The 20,621-nt window shown below is 51.6% G+C and overlaps 1 protein-coding gene across 1 annotated transcript in view; it reads left to right on the top strand.

Annotated features, from left to right (window-relative positions):
• FHIP1B (FHF complex subunit HOOK interacting protein 1B) overlaps positions 1 to 20,621 on the top strand; it is a 116,360-nt gene that overhangs the window by 52,683 nt on the left and 43,056 nt on the right. The window contains exons 5-8 of the mRNA XM_083170609.1: positions 2,072 to 2,230; positions 2,306 to 2,392; positions 2,677 to 2,844; positions 7,663 to 7,742. Coding sequence (XP_083026735.1) covers positions 2,072 to 2,230; positions 2,306 to 2,392; positions 2,677 to 2,844; positions 7,663 to 7,742 — 494 coding nt within the window. The remainder of the gene's footprint in view (positions 1 to 2,071; positions 2,231 to 2,305; positions 2,393 to 2,676; positions 2,845 to 7,662; positions 7,743 to 20,621) is intronic.

The following is a 20,621-nucleotide window of genomic DNA, read 5'->3' as shown; positions in this document are numbered from 1 at the left end:
TGTACTGTCACTGCCCCCTAGGTTTATACGTATCCCTGTGCAGTGTGTGAAGATACCTGTACTGTCACTGCCCCCTAGTTTTATACAGATCCCCATGCAGTGTGTGAGGATACCTGAGCTATCACTGCCCCCTAGTGTTATACGTATCCATATGCAGTTTGTGAGGATACCTGTGCTGTCACTGCCCCTAGTGTTATATGTGTCCGCGTGCAGTGTGTGAGGATACCTGTACTGTCACTGCCCCCCTAGTGTTATACGTATCCCTGTGCAGTGTGAGAGGATACCTGTACTGTCACTGCCCCCCTAGTGTTATACGTATCCCTATGCAGTGTGTGAGGATACCTGTGCTGTCACTGCCCCTTAGTGTTATACGTGTCCCCGTGCAGCGTTATACATATCCCAGTGCAGTGTGTGAGGATACCTGTACTGTCACTGACCCCTAGTGTTATACGTATCCCCAGTGCAGTGTGTGAGGATACCTGTACTGTCACTAGCCCCTAGTGTTATACGTATCCCCATGCATTGTGTGAGGATACCTGTACTGTCACTGCCCCCTAGTGTTATACGTATCCCTGTGCAGTGTGTGAGGATACCTGTACTGTCACTGCCCCCTAGTGTTATAGGTATCCCTGTGCAGTGTGTGAGGATACCTGTACTGTCACTGCCCCCTAGTGTTATACGGATCCCTGTGCAGTGTGTGTGAGGATACCTGTAATGTCATTGCCCCTAGTGTTATACGTATTGTCACTGCCGCCTTGTGTTATACGTATCCCCATGCATTGTGTGAGGATACCTGTGCTGTCACTAGCCCCTAGTATTATAAGTATGCCCATGCAGTGTGTGAGGATACCTGTACTGTCACTGCCCCCTAGTGTTATATGTATCCCCATGCAGTGTGTGAGGATACCTGTACTGTCACTGCCCCCTAATGTTATACGCATCCCCATGCAATGTGTGAGGATAACAGTACTGTCACTGTCCCCTAATGTTATACGTATACCAGTGCAGTGTGTGAGGATACCTGTACTGTCACTGCCCCCTAGTGTTATATGTAGCTCCGTGCAGTGTGTGAGGATACCTGTACTGTCACTAGCCCCTAGTGTTATACGTATACCCGTGCAGTGTGTGAAGATACCTGTGCTGTCACTGCCCCCTAGTGTTATAAGTATCCCCTTGCAGTGTGTGAGGATACCTGTGCTGTCACTGCCTCCTAGTGTTATACGTATCCCCATGCAGTGTGTGAGGATACCTGTACTGTTACTGCCCCTACTGTTATACGTATCCCTGTGCAGTGTGTGAGGATTCCTGTGCTGTCACTGCCCCCTAGTGTTATACGTGTACCCGTGCAGCGTTATACATATCCCAGTGCAGTGTGTGAATACCTGTACTGTCACTGGCCCCTAATGTTATACATATCCCAGTGCAGTGTTAGGATACCTGTACTGTCACTGGCCCATAATGTTATACGTATCCCAGTGCAGTGTGTGAGGATACCTGTACTGTCACTGCCCCCTTGTGTTATACGTATCCCCATGTAGTGTGTGAGGATACTTGTGCTGTCACTGGCCCCTAGTGTTATATGTATCCCCGTGGAGTTTGTAAGGATACCTGTACTGTCACTGCCCCCTAGTGGTGTACATATCCCCGTGCAGTGGGCTGTCACTGCCCTCTAGTGGTGTACGTATCCCCGTGCAGTGGGCTGTCACTGCCCCCTAGCGGTGTACGAACCCCCATGCAGTGGGCTGTCACTGCCCTCTAGTGGTGTATGTATCCCCGTGCAGTGGGCTGTCACTGCCCCCCTAGTGGTGTACGTATCCCCGTGCAGTGGGCTGTCACTGCCCCCTAGTGGTGTACGTATCCCCGTGCAGTGGGCTGTCACTGCCCCCTAGTGGTGTACGTATCCCCGTGCAGTGGGCTGTCACTGCCCCCTAGTGGTGTACGTATCCCTGTGCAGTGTGCTCTCACTGCCCCCTAGTGTTTTCCTGCAGCAGGGCCACCTGCTCATAGCATCCTGATGGGACTGTTCAGCTGTCTTCATCCCTTTCCCTCTGTCTCTATATTTGTCTCCCAGATCCTGGCCACCGGGCTGAGCGCTCTGTACTCCTCTCTGCCACGTAAGATTGAGGTGCGCGGGGATGACTGGCACTTTCTGCGCCGGGAGGACTGGATCGGTGTCTCCTCCCTAGTCCTGTTTATGAATTCCCTGGAGTTCTGCAATGCTGTCACTCAGGTAAGTGGCTGCTGAGGAGGTGACGAGCGAAACTTATACTCTCCTGGGGCCCTAATGATGTCTCTCTGCCCGCAGGTGGCTCATCCCCTGGTGCAGAACCAGCTGGTGGAGTACATACACAATGGTTTCTTGGTGCCGGTGATGGGACCAGCTCTCCATAAGGTAAGGGCACCATGAGGGGTTCCTGGTGGGCACAGTTAGGGTTCATTCTAGCACCCACTATCATTGAAAACCCATGCAGTTCCTCTTCTCTGCCTGGGGTGTCACTGTCTGCTGTGGTGTTTCTAGCACAGGTCTGGTTTGCATATCAGTGCTGATATACAGACCACACTGTGCTAGAAACACTACAGCAGGCAGCGACACCCCAGGCAGGGAAGAGGAACTGCATGGGTTTTCAGAATGAACACTAACAGTGACTAATGCTGCCCCTCCACTCTCTCCCGCAGACCTCCATAGAGGAGATGATCGCCAGCACAGCCTACCTGGAGCTGTTTGTGCGCAGTATCAGTGAGATCTCTCTGCTGAAGACGTTCCTGCGTTTTATCCTCCTACATCGGCACGACAGTAGCACCATCCTGCAGACCCTCATCAGCCGCATCTCCAGCAATTCTCGGGTGAGACCCCGTACTGCTGCTGCTCTGCGCTTAGTGGTGTATCTGCACTACAGCTCTTCTGGGTGGGAGTCGGCAATGCTGACTTCTGCCATGTGTTGTGTGACTGTTCTATAGTGTCCTGTCATTATCCGTGACCCCATATACCAGCGTGTTCTCTGTACAGGTTCCGTATGCATTGTGGCCGTTACGTCTTCCTGCTGTCATCTCTGCCAGTGATGGTCTCTTGCTCTCCCACCTCAGCCAGTGCCCGTCTCTCACTGCCCTGTGTCTCTCACCGCCCTGCGTGGCCCCGTCTCTCACTGACCTGTGTCTCTCTCACCGCCCTGCGTAGGCCCCGTCTCTCACCGCCCTGCGTCTCTCTCACTGCCCTGCGTGGGCCCCGTCTCTCACTGCCCTGTGTCTCTCACTACCCTGTGTGGGCCCCGTCTCACTGCCCTGTGTGTCTCTCACTGCCCTGTGTGGGCCCCATCTCTCACTGCCCTTTGTGGGCCCCGTCTCTCACTGCCCTGTGTCTCACTGCCCTGCGTCTCTCTCACTGCCCTGCGTCTCTCTCACTGCCCTGCGTCTCTCTCACTGCCCTGCGTCTCTCTCACTGCCCTGCGTGGCCCCGTCTCTCACTGACCTGTGTATCTTACAGCTCTGCATGGCCTCTCTCACCACCCTGCACGGGCCCTGTCTCTCACTGACCTGCGTGGCCCCGTCTCTCACTAACCTGTGTCTCTCTCACAGCTCTACATGGTCTCTCTCACTGCCCTGCGTCTCTCTCCCCGCCCTACGTGACCCCGTCTCTCACTGCCCTGCGTCTCTCTCACCGCGCTGCTTGGCCCCGTCTCTCACTGCCCTGCGTCTCTCTCACCTCCCTACGTGGCCCCGTCTCTCACCGCCCTGCGTCTCTCTCACTGCCCTGCGTGGCCCCGTCTCTCACTGACCTGTGTATCTCTCGCCGCCCTGCGTCTCTCTCACCGCGCTCTGCATGGCCCCATCTCTCACTGACCTGTGTATCTCTTACAGCTCTGCATGGCCTCTCTCACCGCCCTGCACGGACCCTGTCTCTCACCGCCCTGCGTGGCCCCGTCTCTCACTGACCTGTGTCTCTCACCGCCCTGCGCGGCCCTGTCTCTCACCGACCTGTGTCTCTCACCGCCCTGCGTCTCTCTCACCGCCCTGCGTGGCCCCGTCTCTCACTGCCCTGTGTCTCTCTCACCGCCCTGCGTGGCCCCGTCTCTCTCTGACCCATGTCTCTCTTACAGCTCTGCATGGTCTCTCTCACCGCCCTGTGTGGCATCGTCTCTCATCGACCTGTGTCTCTCACCGCCCTACGTGGCCCCGTCTCTCACTGACCTGTGTCTCTCACCACGCTGCGTGGCCCCGTCTCTCACTGACCTGTGTCTCTCACCACGCTGCGTGGCCCCGTCTCTCACTGACCTGTGTATCTCTTACAGCTCTGCATGGCCTCTCTCACCGCCCTGCGTGGCTCCGTCTCTCACTGACCCGTGTCTCTCTTACAGCTCTGCATGGCCTCTCTCACCGCCCTGCGTGGCCCCGTCTCTCACTGACCTGTGTCTCTCTTACAGCTCTGCATGGTCTCTCACCACGCTGCGTCTCTCTCACCCCGCTGCGTGGCCCCGTCTCTCACTGACCTGTGTATCTCTTGCAGCTCTGCATGGCCTCTCTCACCGCCCTGCGTGGCCCCGTCTCTCACCGACCTGTGTCTCTCACCGCCCTACGTGGCCCCGTCTCTCACTGACCCGTGTCTCTCACCACGCTGCGTGGCCCCGTCTCTCACTGACCTGTGTATCTCTTACAGCTCTGCATGGCTTCTCTCACCGCCCAGCGTGGCCCCGTGTCTCTCTTACAGCTCTGCATGGTCTCTCTCCACGCTGCATGGCCCCATCTCTCACTGCCCTGTGTGTGTCTCACTGCCCTGTGTGGGCCCCGTCTCTCACTGCCCTGTGTCTCTCTCACTGCCCTGTGTGGGCCCCGTCTCTCACCGCCCTGTGTCTCTCTCACTGCCCTGCGTGGGCCCCGTCTCTCACCGCCCTGTGTCTCTCTCATCGCCCTGCGTGGCCCCGTCTCTCACTGCCCTGTGTCTCTCTCACTGCCCTGCTTGAGCCCCGTCTCTCACCACCCTGCGTGGCCCCGTCTCTCACTGCCCTGTGTCTCTCTCACTGCCCTGTGTCTCTCTCACTGCCCTGCGTGGGCCCCGTCTCTCACTGCCCTGTGTGGGCCCCGTCTCTCAATGCCCTGTGTCTCTCTCATTGCTTTGCGTGGGCCCCATCTCTCACCGCCTTGTGTCTCTCTCACTGCCCTGCGTGGGCCCTGTCTCTCACTGCCCTGCATGGGCCCCGACTCTCACTGCCCTGCGTGGGCCCCGACTCTCACTGCCCTGCGTGGGCCCCGTCTCTCACTGCCCTGCGTGGGCCCCGTCTCTCACTGCCCTGCGTGGGCCCCGTCTCTCACTGCCCTGCGTGGGCCCCGTCTCTCACTGCCCTGCGTGGGCCCCGTCTCTCACTGCCCTGCGTGGGCCCCGTCTCTCACTGCCCTGCGTGGGCCCCGTCTCTCACTGCCCTGCGTGGGCCCCGTCTCTCACTGCCCTGCGTCTCTCACTGCTTTGCGTGGGCCCCGTCTCTCACCGCCTTGTGTCTCTCTCACTGCCCTGCGTGGGCCCCATCTCTCACCGCCCTGTGTCTCTCTCACTGCCCTGCGTGGGCCCCGTCTCTCACCGCCCTGTGTCTCTCTCACTGCACTTTGTGGGCCCCGTCTCTCACTGCCCTGTGTGGGCCCCGTCTCTCACTGCCCTGTGTCTCTCTCACTGCCCTGTGTCTCTCTCACTGCCCTGTGTCTCTCTCACTGCCCTGTGTCTCTCTCACTGCCCTGTGTCTCTCTCACTGCCCTGTGTCTCTCTCACTGCCCTGTGTCTCTCTCACTGCCCTGTGTCTCTCTCACTGCCCTGCGTCTCTCTCACTGCCCTGCGTCTCTCTCACTGCCCTGTGTCTCTCTCACTGCCCTGCGCGGCCCCGTCTCTCACTGACCTGTGTATCTCTTACAGCTCTGCATGGCCTCTCTCACCACCCTTCACGGGCCCTGTCTCTCACTGGCCTGTGTCTCTCACCGCCCTGCGTCTCTCTCACCGCGCTGCGTGGCCCCGTCTCTCACTGCCCTGCGTCTCTCTCACCACCCTGCGTGGCCCTGTCTCTCACTGACCTGTGTCTCTTACAGCTCTAAATGGTCTCTCTCACTGCCCTGCGTCTCTCTCCCCGCCCTACGTGGCCCCGTCTCTCACTACCCTGCTTCTCTCTCTCACCGCGTTGCTTGGCTCCGTCTCTCACTGCCCTGTGTCTCTCTCACTGCCCTGTGTCTCTCTCACCTCCCTACGTGGCCCCGTCTCTCACTGCCCTGCGTCTCTCTCACCGCCCTGCGTCTCTCACCGCGCTGCGTGGCCCCATCTCTCACTGCCCTGTGTCTCTCTCACTGCCCTGCGTGGCCCCGTCTCTCACTGACCTGTGTATCTCGCACCACCCTGCGTCTCTCTCACCGCCCTGCGTGGCCCCATCTCTCACCGACTTGTGTCTCTCACCGCCCTGCGTCTCTCTCAACGCCCTGCGTGGCCCCGTCTCACTGCCCTGCGTCTCTCTCACCGCCCTGCGTGGCCCCGTCTCTCACCGACCTGTGTCTCTCACCGCCCTACGTGGCCCAGTCTCTCACTGACCCGTATCTCTCACCATTCTGCGTGGCCCCGTCTCTCACTGACCTGTGTATCTTACAGCTCTGCATGGCCTCTCTCACCGCCCTGCGTGGCCCCGTCTCTCACTGACCCGTGTCTCTCTTACAGCTCTGCATGGCCTCTCTCACCGCCCTGCGTGGCCCTGTCTCTCACCGACCTGTGTCTCTCTTACAGCTCTGCATCTGCATGGTCTCTCACCACGCTGCGTCTCTCACCGCGCTGCGTGGCCCCGTCTCTCACTGACCTGTGTATCTCTTACAGCTCTGCATGGCCTCTCTGACCGCCCTGCGTGGTCCCGTCTCTCACCGACCTGTGTCTCTCACCGCCCTACATGGCCCCGTCTCTCACTGACCCGTGTCTCTCACCACGCTGCGTGGCCCCGTCTCTCACTGACCTGTGTATCTCTTACTGCTCTGCATGGCCTCTCTCACCGCCCTTCGTGGCCCCGTCTCTCACTGACCCGTGTCTCTCTTACAGTTCTGCATGGTCTCTCACCGCCCTGAGTGGCCCCGTCTCTCACTGACCCGTGTCTCTCTTACAGTTCTGCATGGTCTCTCACCACGCTGCGTGGCCCCGTCTCTCACTGACCCGTGTCTCCCTTACAGCTCTGCATGGCCTCTCTCACCGACCTGCGTGGCCCCGTCTCTCACCACCCTACGTGGCCCCGTCTCTCACTGACCCGTGTTTCTCAGCACGCTGCGTGGCCCCGTCTCTCACTGACCTGTGTCTCTCTCACCACGCTGCGTGGCCCCGTCTCTCACTGACCCGTGTCTCTCTTACAGCTCTGCATGGCCTCTCTCACCGACCTGCGTGGCCCCGTCTCTCACCGCCCTACGTGGCCCCGTCTCTCACTGACCCGTGTCTATCACCACGCTGCGTGGCCCCGTCTCTCACTGACCTGTGTATCTCTTACAGCTCTGCATGGCCTCTCTCACCGCCCTGCGTGGCCCCGTCTCTCACTGCCCTACGTGGCCCCGTCTCTCACTGACCCGTGTCTCTCTCACCACGCTGCGTGGCCCCGTCTCTCACTGACCCGTGTCTCTCTCACCACGCTGCGTGGCCCCTTCTCTCACTGACCCATGTCTCTCTTACAGCTCTGCATGGTCTCTCTGACACTGTTCCGCACTCTGCTGAACCTGAACTGTGAAGATGTCTTACTCCAGCTGGTGCTCAGGTAAGTGATTATCACTAGACTTCTGCACCAGATTATTACAACTATTTGGCCTTCTTTAGCCAATATAATGTCTTCATCATATATGTTTAAAGCATGTTTAGTAGTGACTTACCTATATACATACACAGATATACATAATATGTATCACTTGTAGTGACTTGCCTATATACATGCACAGATATACATAATATGTATCACTTGTAGTGACTTACCTATATACATACACAGATATACATAATATGTATCATTTGTAGTGACTTACCTATATACATGCACAGATATACATAATATGTATCACTTGTAGTGACTTACCTATATACATACACAGATATACATAATATGTATCATTTGTAGTGACTTACCTATATACATGCACAGATATACATAATATGTATCATTTGTAGTGATTTACCTATATACATACACAGATATACATAATATGTATCACTTGTAGTGACTTACCTATATACATACACAGATATACATAATATGTATCATTTGTAGTGACTTACCTATATACATACACAGATATACATAATATCTATCACTTGTAGTGACTTACCTACATACATGCACAGATATACATAATATGTATCATTTGTAGTGACTTACCTATATACATGCACAGATATACATAATATGTATCACTTGTAGTGACTTACCTATATACATACACAGATATACATAATATGTATCATTTGTAGTGACTTACCTATATACATGCACAGATATACATAATATGTATCATTTGTAGTGATTTACCTATATACACACACAGATATACATAATATGTATCATTTGTAGTGACTTACCTATATACATGCACAGATATACATAATATGTATCATTTGTAGTGACTTACCTATATACATACACAGATATACATTATATGTATAATTTGTAGTGACTTACCTATATACATACACAGATATACATAATATGTATCACTTGTAGTGACTTACCTATATACATAATATGTATCACTTGTAGTGACTTACCTATATACATACACAGATATACATAATATGTATCACTTGTAGTGACTTACCTATATACATACACAGATATACATAATATGTATCACTTGTAGTGACTTACCTATATACATACACAGATATACATAATATGTATCACTTGTAGTGACTTACCTATATACATACACAGATATACATAATATGTATCATTTATAGTGACTTACCTATATACATGCACAGATATACATAATGTGTATCATTTGTAGTGACTTACCTATATACATACACAGATATACATAATATGTATCACTTGTAGTGACTTACCTATATACACACACAGATATACATAATATGTATCACTTGTAGTGACTTACCTATATACATACACAGATATACATAATATGTATCACTTGTAGTGACTTGCCTATATACATGCACAGATATACATAATATGTATCACTTGTAGTGACTTACCTATATACATACACAGATATACATAATATGTATCACTTGTAGTGACTTACCTATATACACACACAGATATACATAATATGTATCACTTGTTGTGACTTACCTATATACATACACAGATATACATAATATCTATCATTTGTAGTGACTTGCCTATATACACACACACAGATATACATAATATGTATAATTTGTAGTGACTTACCTATATACATACACAGATATACATAATATGTATCATTTGTAGTGACTTACCTATATACATACACAGATATACATAATATGTATCACTTGTAGTGACTTACCTATATACACACACAGATATACATAATATGTATCACTTGTAGGGACTTACCTATATACATACACAGATATACATAATATGTATCATTTGTAGTGACTTACCTATATACACACACAGATATACATAATATGTATCATTTGTAGTGACTTGCCTATATACACGCACAGATATACATAATATGTATCACTTGTAGTGACTTACCTATATACATGCACAGATATACATAATATGTATCACTTGTAGTGACTTACCTATATACATACACAGATATACATAATATGTATCACTTGTAGTGACTTACCTATATACACACACACAGATATACATAATATGTATCACTTGTAGGGACTTACCTATATACATACACAGATATACATAATATGTATCATTTGTAGTGACTTACCTATATACACACACAGATATACATAATATGTATCATTTGTAGTGACTTGCCTATATACATGCACAGATATACATAATATGTATCATTTGTAGTGACTTGCCTATATACATGCACAGATATACATAATATGTATCACTTGTAGTGACTTACCTATATACATGCACAGATATACATAATATGTATCACTTGTAGTGACTTACCTATATACATACACAGATATACATAATATGTATCACTTGTAGTGACTTACCTATATACATACACAGATATCTCTTATATATTTAGCCAGATCTGTCACTCAACCCCTGTGGAGAACGTTCCTGTGTAAAACAGTTTCACTTTCATGTGTCTGACGTTCCATCCCCTTGACATCACCTCCCCCCGCCCAGCCAGGGCTACAGTACACGCCCACCATCCACCATTACTCCACAGCCACCATCCACCATTACTCCTGCACATCCCTACCCTCTGCCAGGACCCCCGCGACCCCCCCTCCCGCGATTCGCGGGACCCCCCCGCGACCCCCCCCTCCCGCGAATCGCGGGACCCCCCGCGACCCCCCCCTCCCGCGAATCGCGGGACCCCCGCGACCCCCCCTCCCGCGAATCGCGGGACCCCCGCGACCCCCCCCCTCCCGCGAATCGCGGGACCCCCCGCGACCCCCCCCTCCCGCGATTCGCGGGACCCCCCGCGACCCCCCCCTCCCGCGATTCGCGGGACCCCCGTGACCCCCCCTCCCGCCATTCGCAGGACCCCGCACCCCCCCTCCCGCGATTCGCGGGACCCCCGCTTTCCACCCTCCCGCGAGTCGCGGGACCCCTGCGACCCCCCCTCCCGTGATTCGCGGGACCCCCGCGAACCCCCCCCTCCCGCGATTCGCGGGACCCCCGCGACCACCACGGTATCCGGACTATTGTTAGACAGCACTTACATCGACAGCCATTACATCGACACCATTAGTTCGACACCTCAATAGGTCGACATGGTTTTAGGTCGACATGTTATTAGGTCGACAGCTCATTAGGTCGACAGCTCATTAGGTCGACATGTTTAGGTCGACACTGCCATTAGGTCGACAGTGTCTATGTCGACAGTCAAAAGGTCGACATGGTTTTTTTCACTGTTTATTGAGCCGACATGTGCCGACAGGCGGTATTTCATGCCCTACTATCCACTAGGGCGTGGTGGGAGAATAAAATAGTGTGCCGAGCGCAGCGAGGCACCGTGCCCGAAGCATAGCGAGCGGCTGCGGTACACTTCAAACTGTGTCCATGTCGACTGTGTCGACATTTCGGCCAAAAAACAGTGAAAAAACCCATGTCGACCTTTTGACTGTCGACATAGACTCTGTCGACCTAATGGCAGTGTCAACCTAAAAACATGTCAACCTAATGAGCTGTCGACCTAATGAGCTGTCGACATAATGACATGTCGACCTAATGACATGTCGACCTAAAACCATGTCGACCTATTGAGCTGTCGAACTAATGGTGTCGATGTAATGGCTGTCGATGAAAGTGCTGTCTAATATCCGTCCCAGACCCGACCACCCCCTCCCGCGATTCGCTGGACCTCCGCAACCACCCCCTCCTGCGAAACGCGGGACCCCCGCGACCCTCCCGCAAATTGCGGGACCCCAGCGACCCCTCCCTCCCGCGAGCCCCCTCCCGCGATTCGCAGGACCCCTGCATCCTCCCCTCCCGCGATTCGTGGGACCCCTGCGACCCCCCCTCCCGGCATTAAAAGGGACCCCCGCGACCCCCCCTCCCGCGATTCACGGCACCCCCCCTACTGTGATTTGCGACCCCCCTCCCGCAATTCACGCCGCCCCCTCCCGCGATTCACGGAACCCCCCGTAGCGCCCACCTCCCGCGATTTGCGGGCCCCCTCGGCACTTCTCGCGATTTGCGACCGCCCCCTAATTCACACATTCGGGGACCCCACCTCCCGCGATTCATGCCCCCCTCACGCAATTCACGGCACCCCCCACACCCCCCTTCCTGCGATTCGCAACCCCCCAAGACCCCCCCTCCCGCGATTCACGAAACCCCCCGTAGCGCCCCCTCCCGCGATTTGCGGGCCCCCTTGGCACCTCTCGCAATTTGCGACCGCCCCGTAATTCACACATTCGGGGTCCCCCCCTCCCGCGATTCATGCCCCCCTCACGCAATTCACGGAACCCCCCATACCCCCCTTCCTGCGATTCGGAACCCCCCACGACCCCCCCCCCTCCCGCGATTCATGCCCCCTCCCGCGATTCACGGACCCCCGCACCACCCCCCTGCGCCCACCCTCCCTTGATTCACGCCCCCCTCATGCAATTCACGGCAACCCCCCACACCCCCCCTCCTGCGATTCGCAGCCCCCCCACGACCCCCGCCTCCTGCGATTCATGACCCCTCCCGTGATTCACGGACCCCCGCACCACCCCCCCTTGACTCACGGCACCCCACGCGCCCCTCCCGCAATTCACGGACCTCCGCAACCCCCCCTCCCGCAATTCACTAACCCCGACAACCCCCCTCCCGCAATTTGCGGACCCCCCTTCCCACGATTCAAGCCCCCCGCGCCCCCGCCCACGATTTGCGGACCCCCGCCCCCTCCCGCTAACCGCGGATCCCCACACACCACCCCCCCTCCCGCAATTTGCAGACCCCCCAGACCCCCCTCCGGCAATTCCACCCCCCAGCGGACCACCGCGGCCCCCGCTCCCGCATTTCATGTACCCCCGTGACAATGGGGGATCCTGTACCACCACAAGCAGGTACCGCCCCTAGGTGGGAAATCCGGCCCTGGCTGCCGCACTGCAGGTTTCCCCACTGCCCTCTGCACCAGCGCCACAACTTTTATCAATGTCTTGCCCACATACCACTATTATACAGCCTCCTGCTCTCATGCACGCTCACTCCCTCCCAGTGGGAGGAGACGCTCACCCACTGCCGGGAGCTGCATACTGTCCCCCACCCTCCTCCAGTTCTAGGGATGCCCATCGACCATCAATGATTTTCAAATAATCGATGGTTTATGGCCGATGTTGAATACTTTTGCCATCAATGTGGGAGGACACTGCCCTGCCTCCTGTTCTCCTGCCCCGTAACTTCCGCCAGTGGAGACCCGCTCACCCTGTGTTGCCCACATTCCCCTATCATGCTTTACCGCCCAGCCTCCTGCTCTCATGCACCCTAACTCCCACCCAGTCGGAGGAGACACTGACTCCTGTATTTCTGTGCTGCCACGCTGGACCCTCACCCACTGGCAGAAGCTGCACAGTGTCCACCACCCTCTTTAGTCCCCCGTATGCCCACACACCCCTATCACTACCCAGGTTCCTGCTCTCCTGAACCGTAACTTCCACCACTGGGTAATCGCTGACGCTGTGTTGCCCACATACCCCTATCATGCCTCATATCCAAGCCTCCTGCTCTCATGCACCCTAACTCCCACCCAGTAGGAGGAGACACTGACTCAGGGCCACCGTCCGGTACTCCTGTGCTGCCATGCTGGACCCTCACCCACTGCCAGAAGCTGCAATACAGGGCATCTTTCATACAATTCTAACCATATTTCTCACAATACAAATGTTCACAAATTAAGGGGCGTAGCCCCTTACGCCGGTGTGAAGAGCGCCCGTAGGGCGCGATGAATCACCTAGTACATAATATGTATCATTTGTAGTGAATTCCCTATATACATACACAGATATACATAATATGTATTATTTGTAGTGACTTACCTATATACATACACAGATCTACATAATATGTATCATTTGTAGTGACTTACCTATATACATACACAGATATACATAATATGTATCACTTGTAGTGACTTACCTATATACATACACAGATATACATAATATGTATCACTTGTAGTGACTTACCTATATACACACACAGATATACATAATATGTATCATTTGTAGTGACTTACCTATATACACGCACAGATATACATAATATGTATCACTTGTAGTGACTTACCTATATACATGCACAGATATACATAATATGTATCACTTGTAGTGACTTACCTATATACATACACAGATATACATAATATGTATCACTTGTAGTGACTTACCTATATACATACACAGATATACATAATATGTATCACTTGTAGTGACTTACCTATATACATACACAGATATACATAATATGTATCACTTGTAGTGACTTACCTATATACATACACAGATATACATAATATGTATCACTTGTAGTGACTTACCTATATACACACACAGATATACATAATATGTATCATTTGTAGTGACTTACCTATATACATGCACATATATACATAATATGTATCACTTGTAGTGACTTACCTATATACATGCACAGATATACATAATATGTATCACTTGTAGTGACTTGCCTATATACATACACAGATATACATAATATGTATCACTTGTAGTGACTTACCTATATACATGCACAGATATACATAATATGTATCACTTGTAGTGACTTACCTATATACATACACAGATATACATAATATGTATCACTTGTAGTGACTTACCTATATGTACATACACAGATATACATAATATGTATCACTTGTAGTGACTAACCTATATACATACACAGATATACATAATATGTATCACTTGTAGTGACTTACCTATATACATACACAGATATACATAATATCTATCACTTGTAGTGACTTACCTATATACACACACAGATATACATAATATGTATCATTTGTAGTGACTTACCTATATACATACACAGATATACATAATATGTATCACTTGTAGGGACTTACCTATATACATGCACAGATATACATAATATGTATAATTTGTAGTGACTTACCTATATACATACACAGATCTACATAATATGTATCATTTGTAGTGACTTACCTATATACATACACAGATCTACATAATATGTATCATTTGTAGTGACTTACCTATATGTACATACACAGATATACATAATATGTATAATTTATAGTGACTTACCTATATACATACACAGATCTACATAATATGTATCATTTGTAGTGACTTACCTATATGTACATACACAGATATACATAATACGTATCATTTATAGTGACTTACCTATATACATACACAGATATCTCTTATATATTTAGCCAGATCTGTCACTCAACCCCTGTGGAGAACGTTCCTGTGTAGAACAGTTTCACTTTCATGTGTCTGACGTTCCACCCCCTTGACATCACCTCCCCCCGCCCAGCCAGGGCTACAGTACACGCCCACCATCCACCATTACTCCACAGCCACCATCCACCATTACTCCTGCACATCCCTACCCTCTGCCAGGACCCCCGCGACCCCCCTCCCGCGATTCGCGGGACCCCAGCGAACCCCCCCTCCCGGGATTCGCGGGACCCCCGCGAACCCCCTCCCGCGATTTGCGGGACCCCCGCGACCACCCCGGTATCCGGACTATTGTTAGACAGCACTTACATCGACAGCCATTACATCGACACCATTAGTTCGACAGCTCAATAGGTCGACATGGTTTTAGGTCGACATACCATTAGGTCGACATGTCATTATGTCGACAGCTCATTAGGTCGACAGCTCATTAGGTCGACAGCTCATTAGGTCGACACTGCCATTAGGTCGACACTGCCATTAGGTCGACAGTGTCTATGTCGACAGTCAAAAGGTCGACATGGGTTTTTTCACTGTTTATTGAGCCGACATGTGCCGACAGGCGGTATTTCATGCCCTACTATCCACTAGGGTGTGGTGGGAGAATAAAATAGTGTGCCGAGCTCAGCGAGGCACCGTGCCCGAGGCATAGCGAGCGGCTGCGGTACACTTCAAACTGTGTCCATGTCGACTGTGTCGACATTTCGGCCAAAAAACAGTGAAAAAACACATGTCGACCTTTGACTGACGACATAGACTCTGTCGACCTAATGGCAGTGTCGACCTAAAAACATGTCGACCTAATGAGCTGTCGACCTAATGGGCTGTCGACCTAATGGGCTGTCGACATAATGACATGTCGACCTAATGACATGTCGACCTAAAACCATGTCGACCTATTGAGCTGTCGAACTAATGGTGTCGATGTAATGGCTGTCGATGTACTGTAAGTGCTGTCTAATATCCGTCCCAGACCCGAACACCCCCTCCCGCGATTCGCTGGACCTCCGCGACCACCCCCTCCCGCGAAACGCGGGACCCCCGCGACCCTCCCGAAAATCGCGGGACCCCAGCGACCCCTCCCTCCCGCGAGCCCCCTCCCGCGATTCGCAGGACCCCTGCATCCTCCCCTCCCACGATTCGCGGGACCCCTGCGACCCCCCCTCCCGGCATTAAAAGGGCCCCCCACGACCCCCCCTCCCGCGATTCACGGCACCCCCCCCTACTGTGATTTGCGACCCCCCTCCCGCAATTCGCGCCGCCCCCTCCCGCGATTCACGGAACCCCCCGTAGCGCCCCCCTCCCTCGATTTGCGGGCCCCCTCGGCACTTCTCGCGATTTGCGACCGCCCCCTAATTCACACATTCGGGGACCCCACCTCCCGCGATTCATGCCCCCCTCGCGCAATTCACGGCACCCCCCACACCCCCCTTCCTGCGATTCGCAACCCCCCACGACCCCCCCTCCCGCGATTCACGAAACCCCCCGTAGCGCCCCCCTCCCGCGATTTGCGGGCCCCCTCGGCACCTCTCGCGATTTGCGACCGCCCCGTCATTCACACATTCGGGGACCCCCCCTCCCGCGATTCATGCCCCCCTCACGCAATTCACGGCACCCCCATACCCCCCTTCCTGCGATTCGGAACCCCCCCACGACCCCCCCTCCCGCGATTCATGCCCCCTCCCGCGATTCACGGACCCCCGCACCACCCCCCTGCGCCCACCCTCCCTTGATTCACGTCCCCCTCATGCAATTCACGGCAACCCCCCACACCCCCCCTCCTGCGATTCGCAGCCCCCCCACGACCCCCCCCTCCTGCGATTCATGACCCCTCCCGTGATTCACGGACCCCCGAACCACCCCCCCTTGACTCACGGCACCCCACGCGCCCCTCCCGCAATTCACGGACCTCCGCAACCCCCCCTCCCACAATTCACTAACCCCGACAACCCCCCTCCCGCAATTTGCGGACCCCCCTTCTCACGATTCAAGCCCCCCCGCGCCCCCGCCCACGATTTTGCGGACCCCCCCCTCCCGCTAACCGCGGATCCCCACACACCACCCCCCCTCCCGCAATTTGCAGACCCCCTTCCGGCAATTCCACCCCCCAGCGGACCACCGTGGCCCCCACTCCCGCATTTCACGTACCCCCGTGACAATGGGGGATCCTGTACCACCACAAGCAGGTACCGCCCCTAGGTGGGAAATCCGGCCCTGGCTGCCGCACTGCCGGTTTCCCCACTGCCCTCTGCACCAGCGCCACAACTTTTATCAATGTCTTGCCCACATACCACTATTATACAGCCTCCTGCTCTCATGCACGCTCACTCCCTCCCAGTGGGAGGAGACGCTCACCCACTGCCGGGAGCTGCATACTGTCCCCCACCCTCCTCCAGTTCTAGGGATGCCCATCGACCATCAATGATTTTCAAATAATCGATGGTTTATGGCCGATGTTGAATACTTTTGCCATCAATGTGGGAGGACACTGCCCTGCCTCCTGTTCTCCTGCCCCGTAACTTCCGCCAGTGGAGACCCGCTCACCCTGTGTTGCCCACATTCCCCTATCATGCTTTACCGCCCAGCCTCCTGCTCTCATGCACCCTAACTCCCACCCAGTCGGAGGAGACACTGACTCCTGTATTTCTGTGCTGCCACGCTTGACCCTCACCCACTGGCAGAAGCTGCACAGTGTCCACCACCCTCTTTAGTCCCCCGTATGCCCACACACCCCTATCACTACCCTGCTCTCCTGAACCGTAACTTCCACCACTGGGTAATCGCTGACGCTGTGTTGCCCACATACCCCTATCATGCCTCATATCCCAGCCTCCTGCTCTCATGCACCCTAACTCCCACCCAGTAGGAGGAGACACTGACTCAGGGCCACCGTCCGGTACTCCTGTGCTGCCACGCTGGACCCTCACCCACTGCCAGAAGCTGCACTACAGGGCATCTTTCATACAATTCTAACCATATTTCTCACAATACAAATGTTCACAAATTAAGGGGCGTAGCCCCTTACGCCGGTGTGAAGAGCGCCCGTAGGGCGCGATGAATCACCTAGTACATAATATGTATCACTTGTAGTGACTTACCTATATACATACACAGATATACATAATATGTATCACTTGTAGTGACTTACCTATATACATACACAGATATACATAATATGTATCACTTGTAGTGACTTACCTATATACATACACAGATATACATAATATGTATCACTTGTAGTGACTTACCTATATACATACACAGATATACATAATATGTATCACTTGTAGTGACTTACCTATATACATACACAGATATACATAATATGTATCATTTATAGTGACTTACCTATATACATGCACAGATATACATAATATGTATCATTTATAGTGACTTACCTATATACATACACAGATATACATAATATGTATCATTTGTAGTGACTTACCTATATACATACACAGATATACATAATATGTATCATTTATAGTGACTTACCTATATACATGCACAGATATACATAATATGTATCACTTGTAGTGACTTACCTATATACATACACAGATATACATAATATGTATCATTTATAGTGACTTACCTATATACATGCACAGATATACATAATATGTATCACTTGTAGTGACTTACCTATATACATACACAGATATACATAATATGTATCACTTGTAGTGACTTACCTATATACATACACAGATATACATAATATGTATCACTTGTAGTGACTTACCTATATACATACACAGATATACATAATATGTATCACTTGTAGTGACTTACCTATATACATACACAGATATACATAATATGTATCATTTATAGTGACTTACCTATATACATGCACAGATATACATAATATGTATCATTTATAGTGACTTACCTATATACATACACAGATATACATAATATGTATCATTTGTAGTGACTTACCTATATACATACACAGATATACATAATATGTATCATTTATAGTGACTTACCTATATACATGCACAGATATACATAATATGTATCACTTGTAGTGACTTACCTATATACATACACAGATATACATAATATGTATCATTTATAGTGACTTACCTATATACATGCACAGATATACATAATATGTATCATTTATAGTGACTTACCTATATACATACACAGATATACATAATATGTATCATTTATAGTGACTTACCTATATACATGCACAGATATACATAATATGTATCACTTGTAGTGACTTACCTATATACATACACAGATATACATAATATGTATCACTTGTAGTGACTTACCTATATACATACACAGATATACATAATATGTATCACTTGTAGTGACTTACCTATATACATACACAGATATACATAATATGTATCACTTGTAGTGACTTACCTATATACATACACAGATATACATAATATGTATCATTTATAGTGACTTACCTATATACATGCACAGATATACATAATATGTATCATTTATAGTGACTTACCTATATACATACACAGATATACATAATATGTATCATTTGTAGTGACTTACCTATATACATACACAGATATCTCTTATATATTTAGCCAGATCTGTCACTCATCTCCTGTGTATATAATGTTCCCGCCCAGCGGGATACACAAACCCGCCCCCCCCTAGGAAAAAGACCAGTGTTCTATGTGTAGAACGTTTTCATGTGTATAACGTTCCACCCCCTTGACATCACCTCCCCCCCCCCCCCGGCCCAGCCAGGGCTACAGTACACACCCACCCATCCACCATTACTCCACAGCCACCATCCACCATTACTCCTGCACCCCCCTCCCGCGATTCGCGGAACCCCCGCAACCTCCCTCCCGCGATTCACGGAACCCCCCTTTCTGCGATTTGTGACCCCCCCTCCCTGCAATTCGCGCCCCTCTCCCGCGTTTCTACCCCCGCGCGATTTGCAGAACCCGCCCCTCCCACGATTCACGGAACCTCCCATAGCGCCCCCTTCCGCGATTTGCAGACCCCCTCAGCATCTCCCGCGCCCCCCCCCCCCTCCCGCGATTCACGCCCCCCCCTCACGCAATTCACGGCACCCCCCTCGACCCCCCTCCTGCGATTCGCAGCCCCCCACGACCCCCCCTCCTGCTATTCATGCCCCCACGACCCCCCCCCCCTCCCGCGATTCACGGGACTGCACTATCACACACTGCTTACAATACACAGGCCACCCTGATCACTGCTTCCCATGCTAGAGTACAGGACTTTGCCCGTGCTGCACCCTTCAGTGGAACGCACTCCCTCGCTCCATTAGACTCTCCCCGACCTTGCAAAGCTTCAAACGGGCACTGAAAACTCACCTATTCATCAAAGCGTACCCTTCCACTGCATAAACCAGCTGGTTCTCCGACCCCTTGCCTGTTTACATCCTGCTATCTAACCACCACCCACTCGCTTGCACCTCTTGTAATCTGTCTGTCTCCCCTTCCTACTAGATTGTAAGCTCCTCCGAGCAGGGCCCTCTTCCCTCCTGTTGTCGCAGGCCCACTTCTCTTCACATGTCACTCACAGCTCTCCTATACTCCAACAC

Source organism: Crinia signifera, chromosome 2 (genome assembly GCF_055691185.1).
Source record: "Crinia signifera chromosome 2, ASM5569118v1, whole genome shotgun sequence".
In the NCBI taxonomy this organism is placed as follows: domain Eukaryota; kingdom Metazoa; phylum Chordata; class Amphibia; order Anura; family Myobatrachidae; genus Crinia; species Crinia signifera.
The sequence above is the reverse complement of the archived record's forward strand: the minus strand, read 5'-3'. Positions and strand labels throughout refer to the sequence as shown.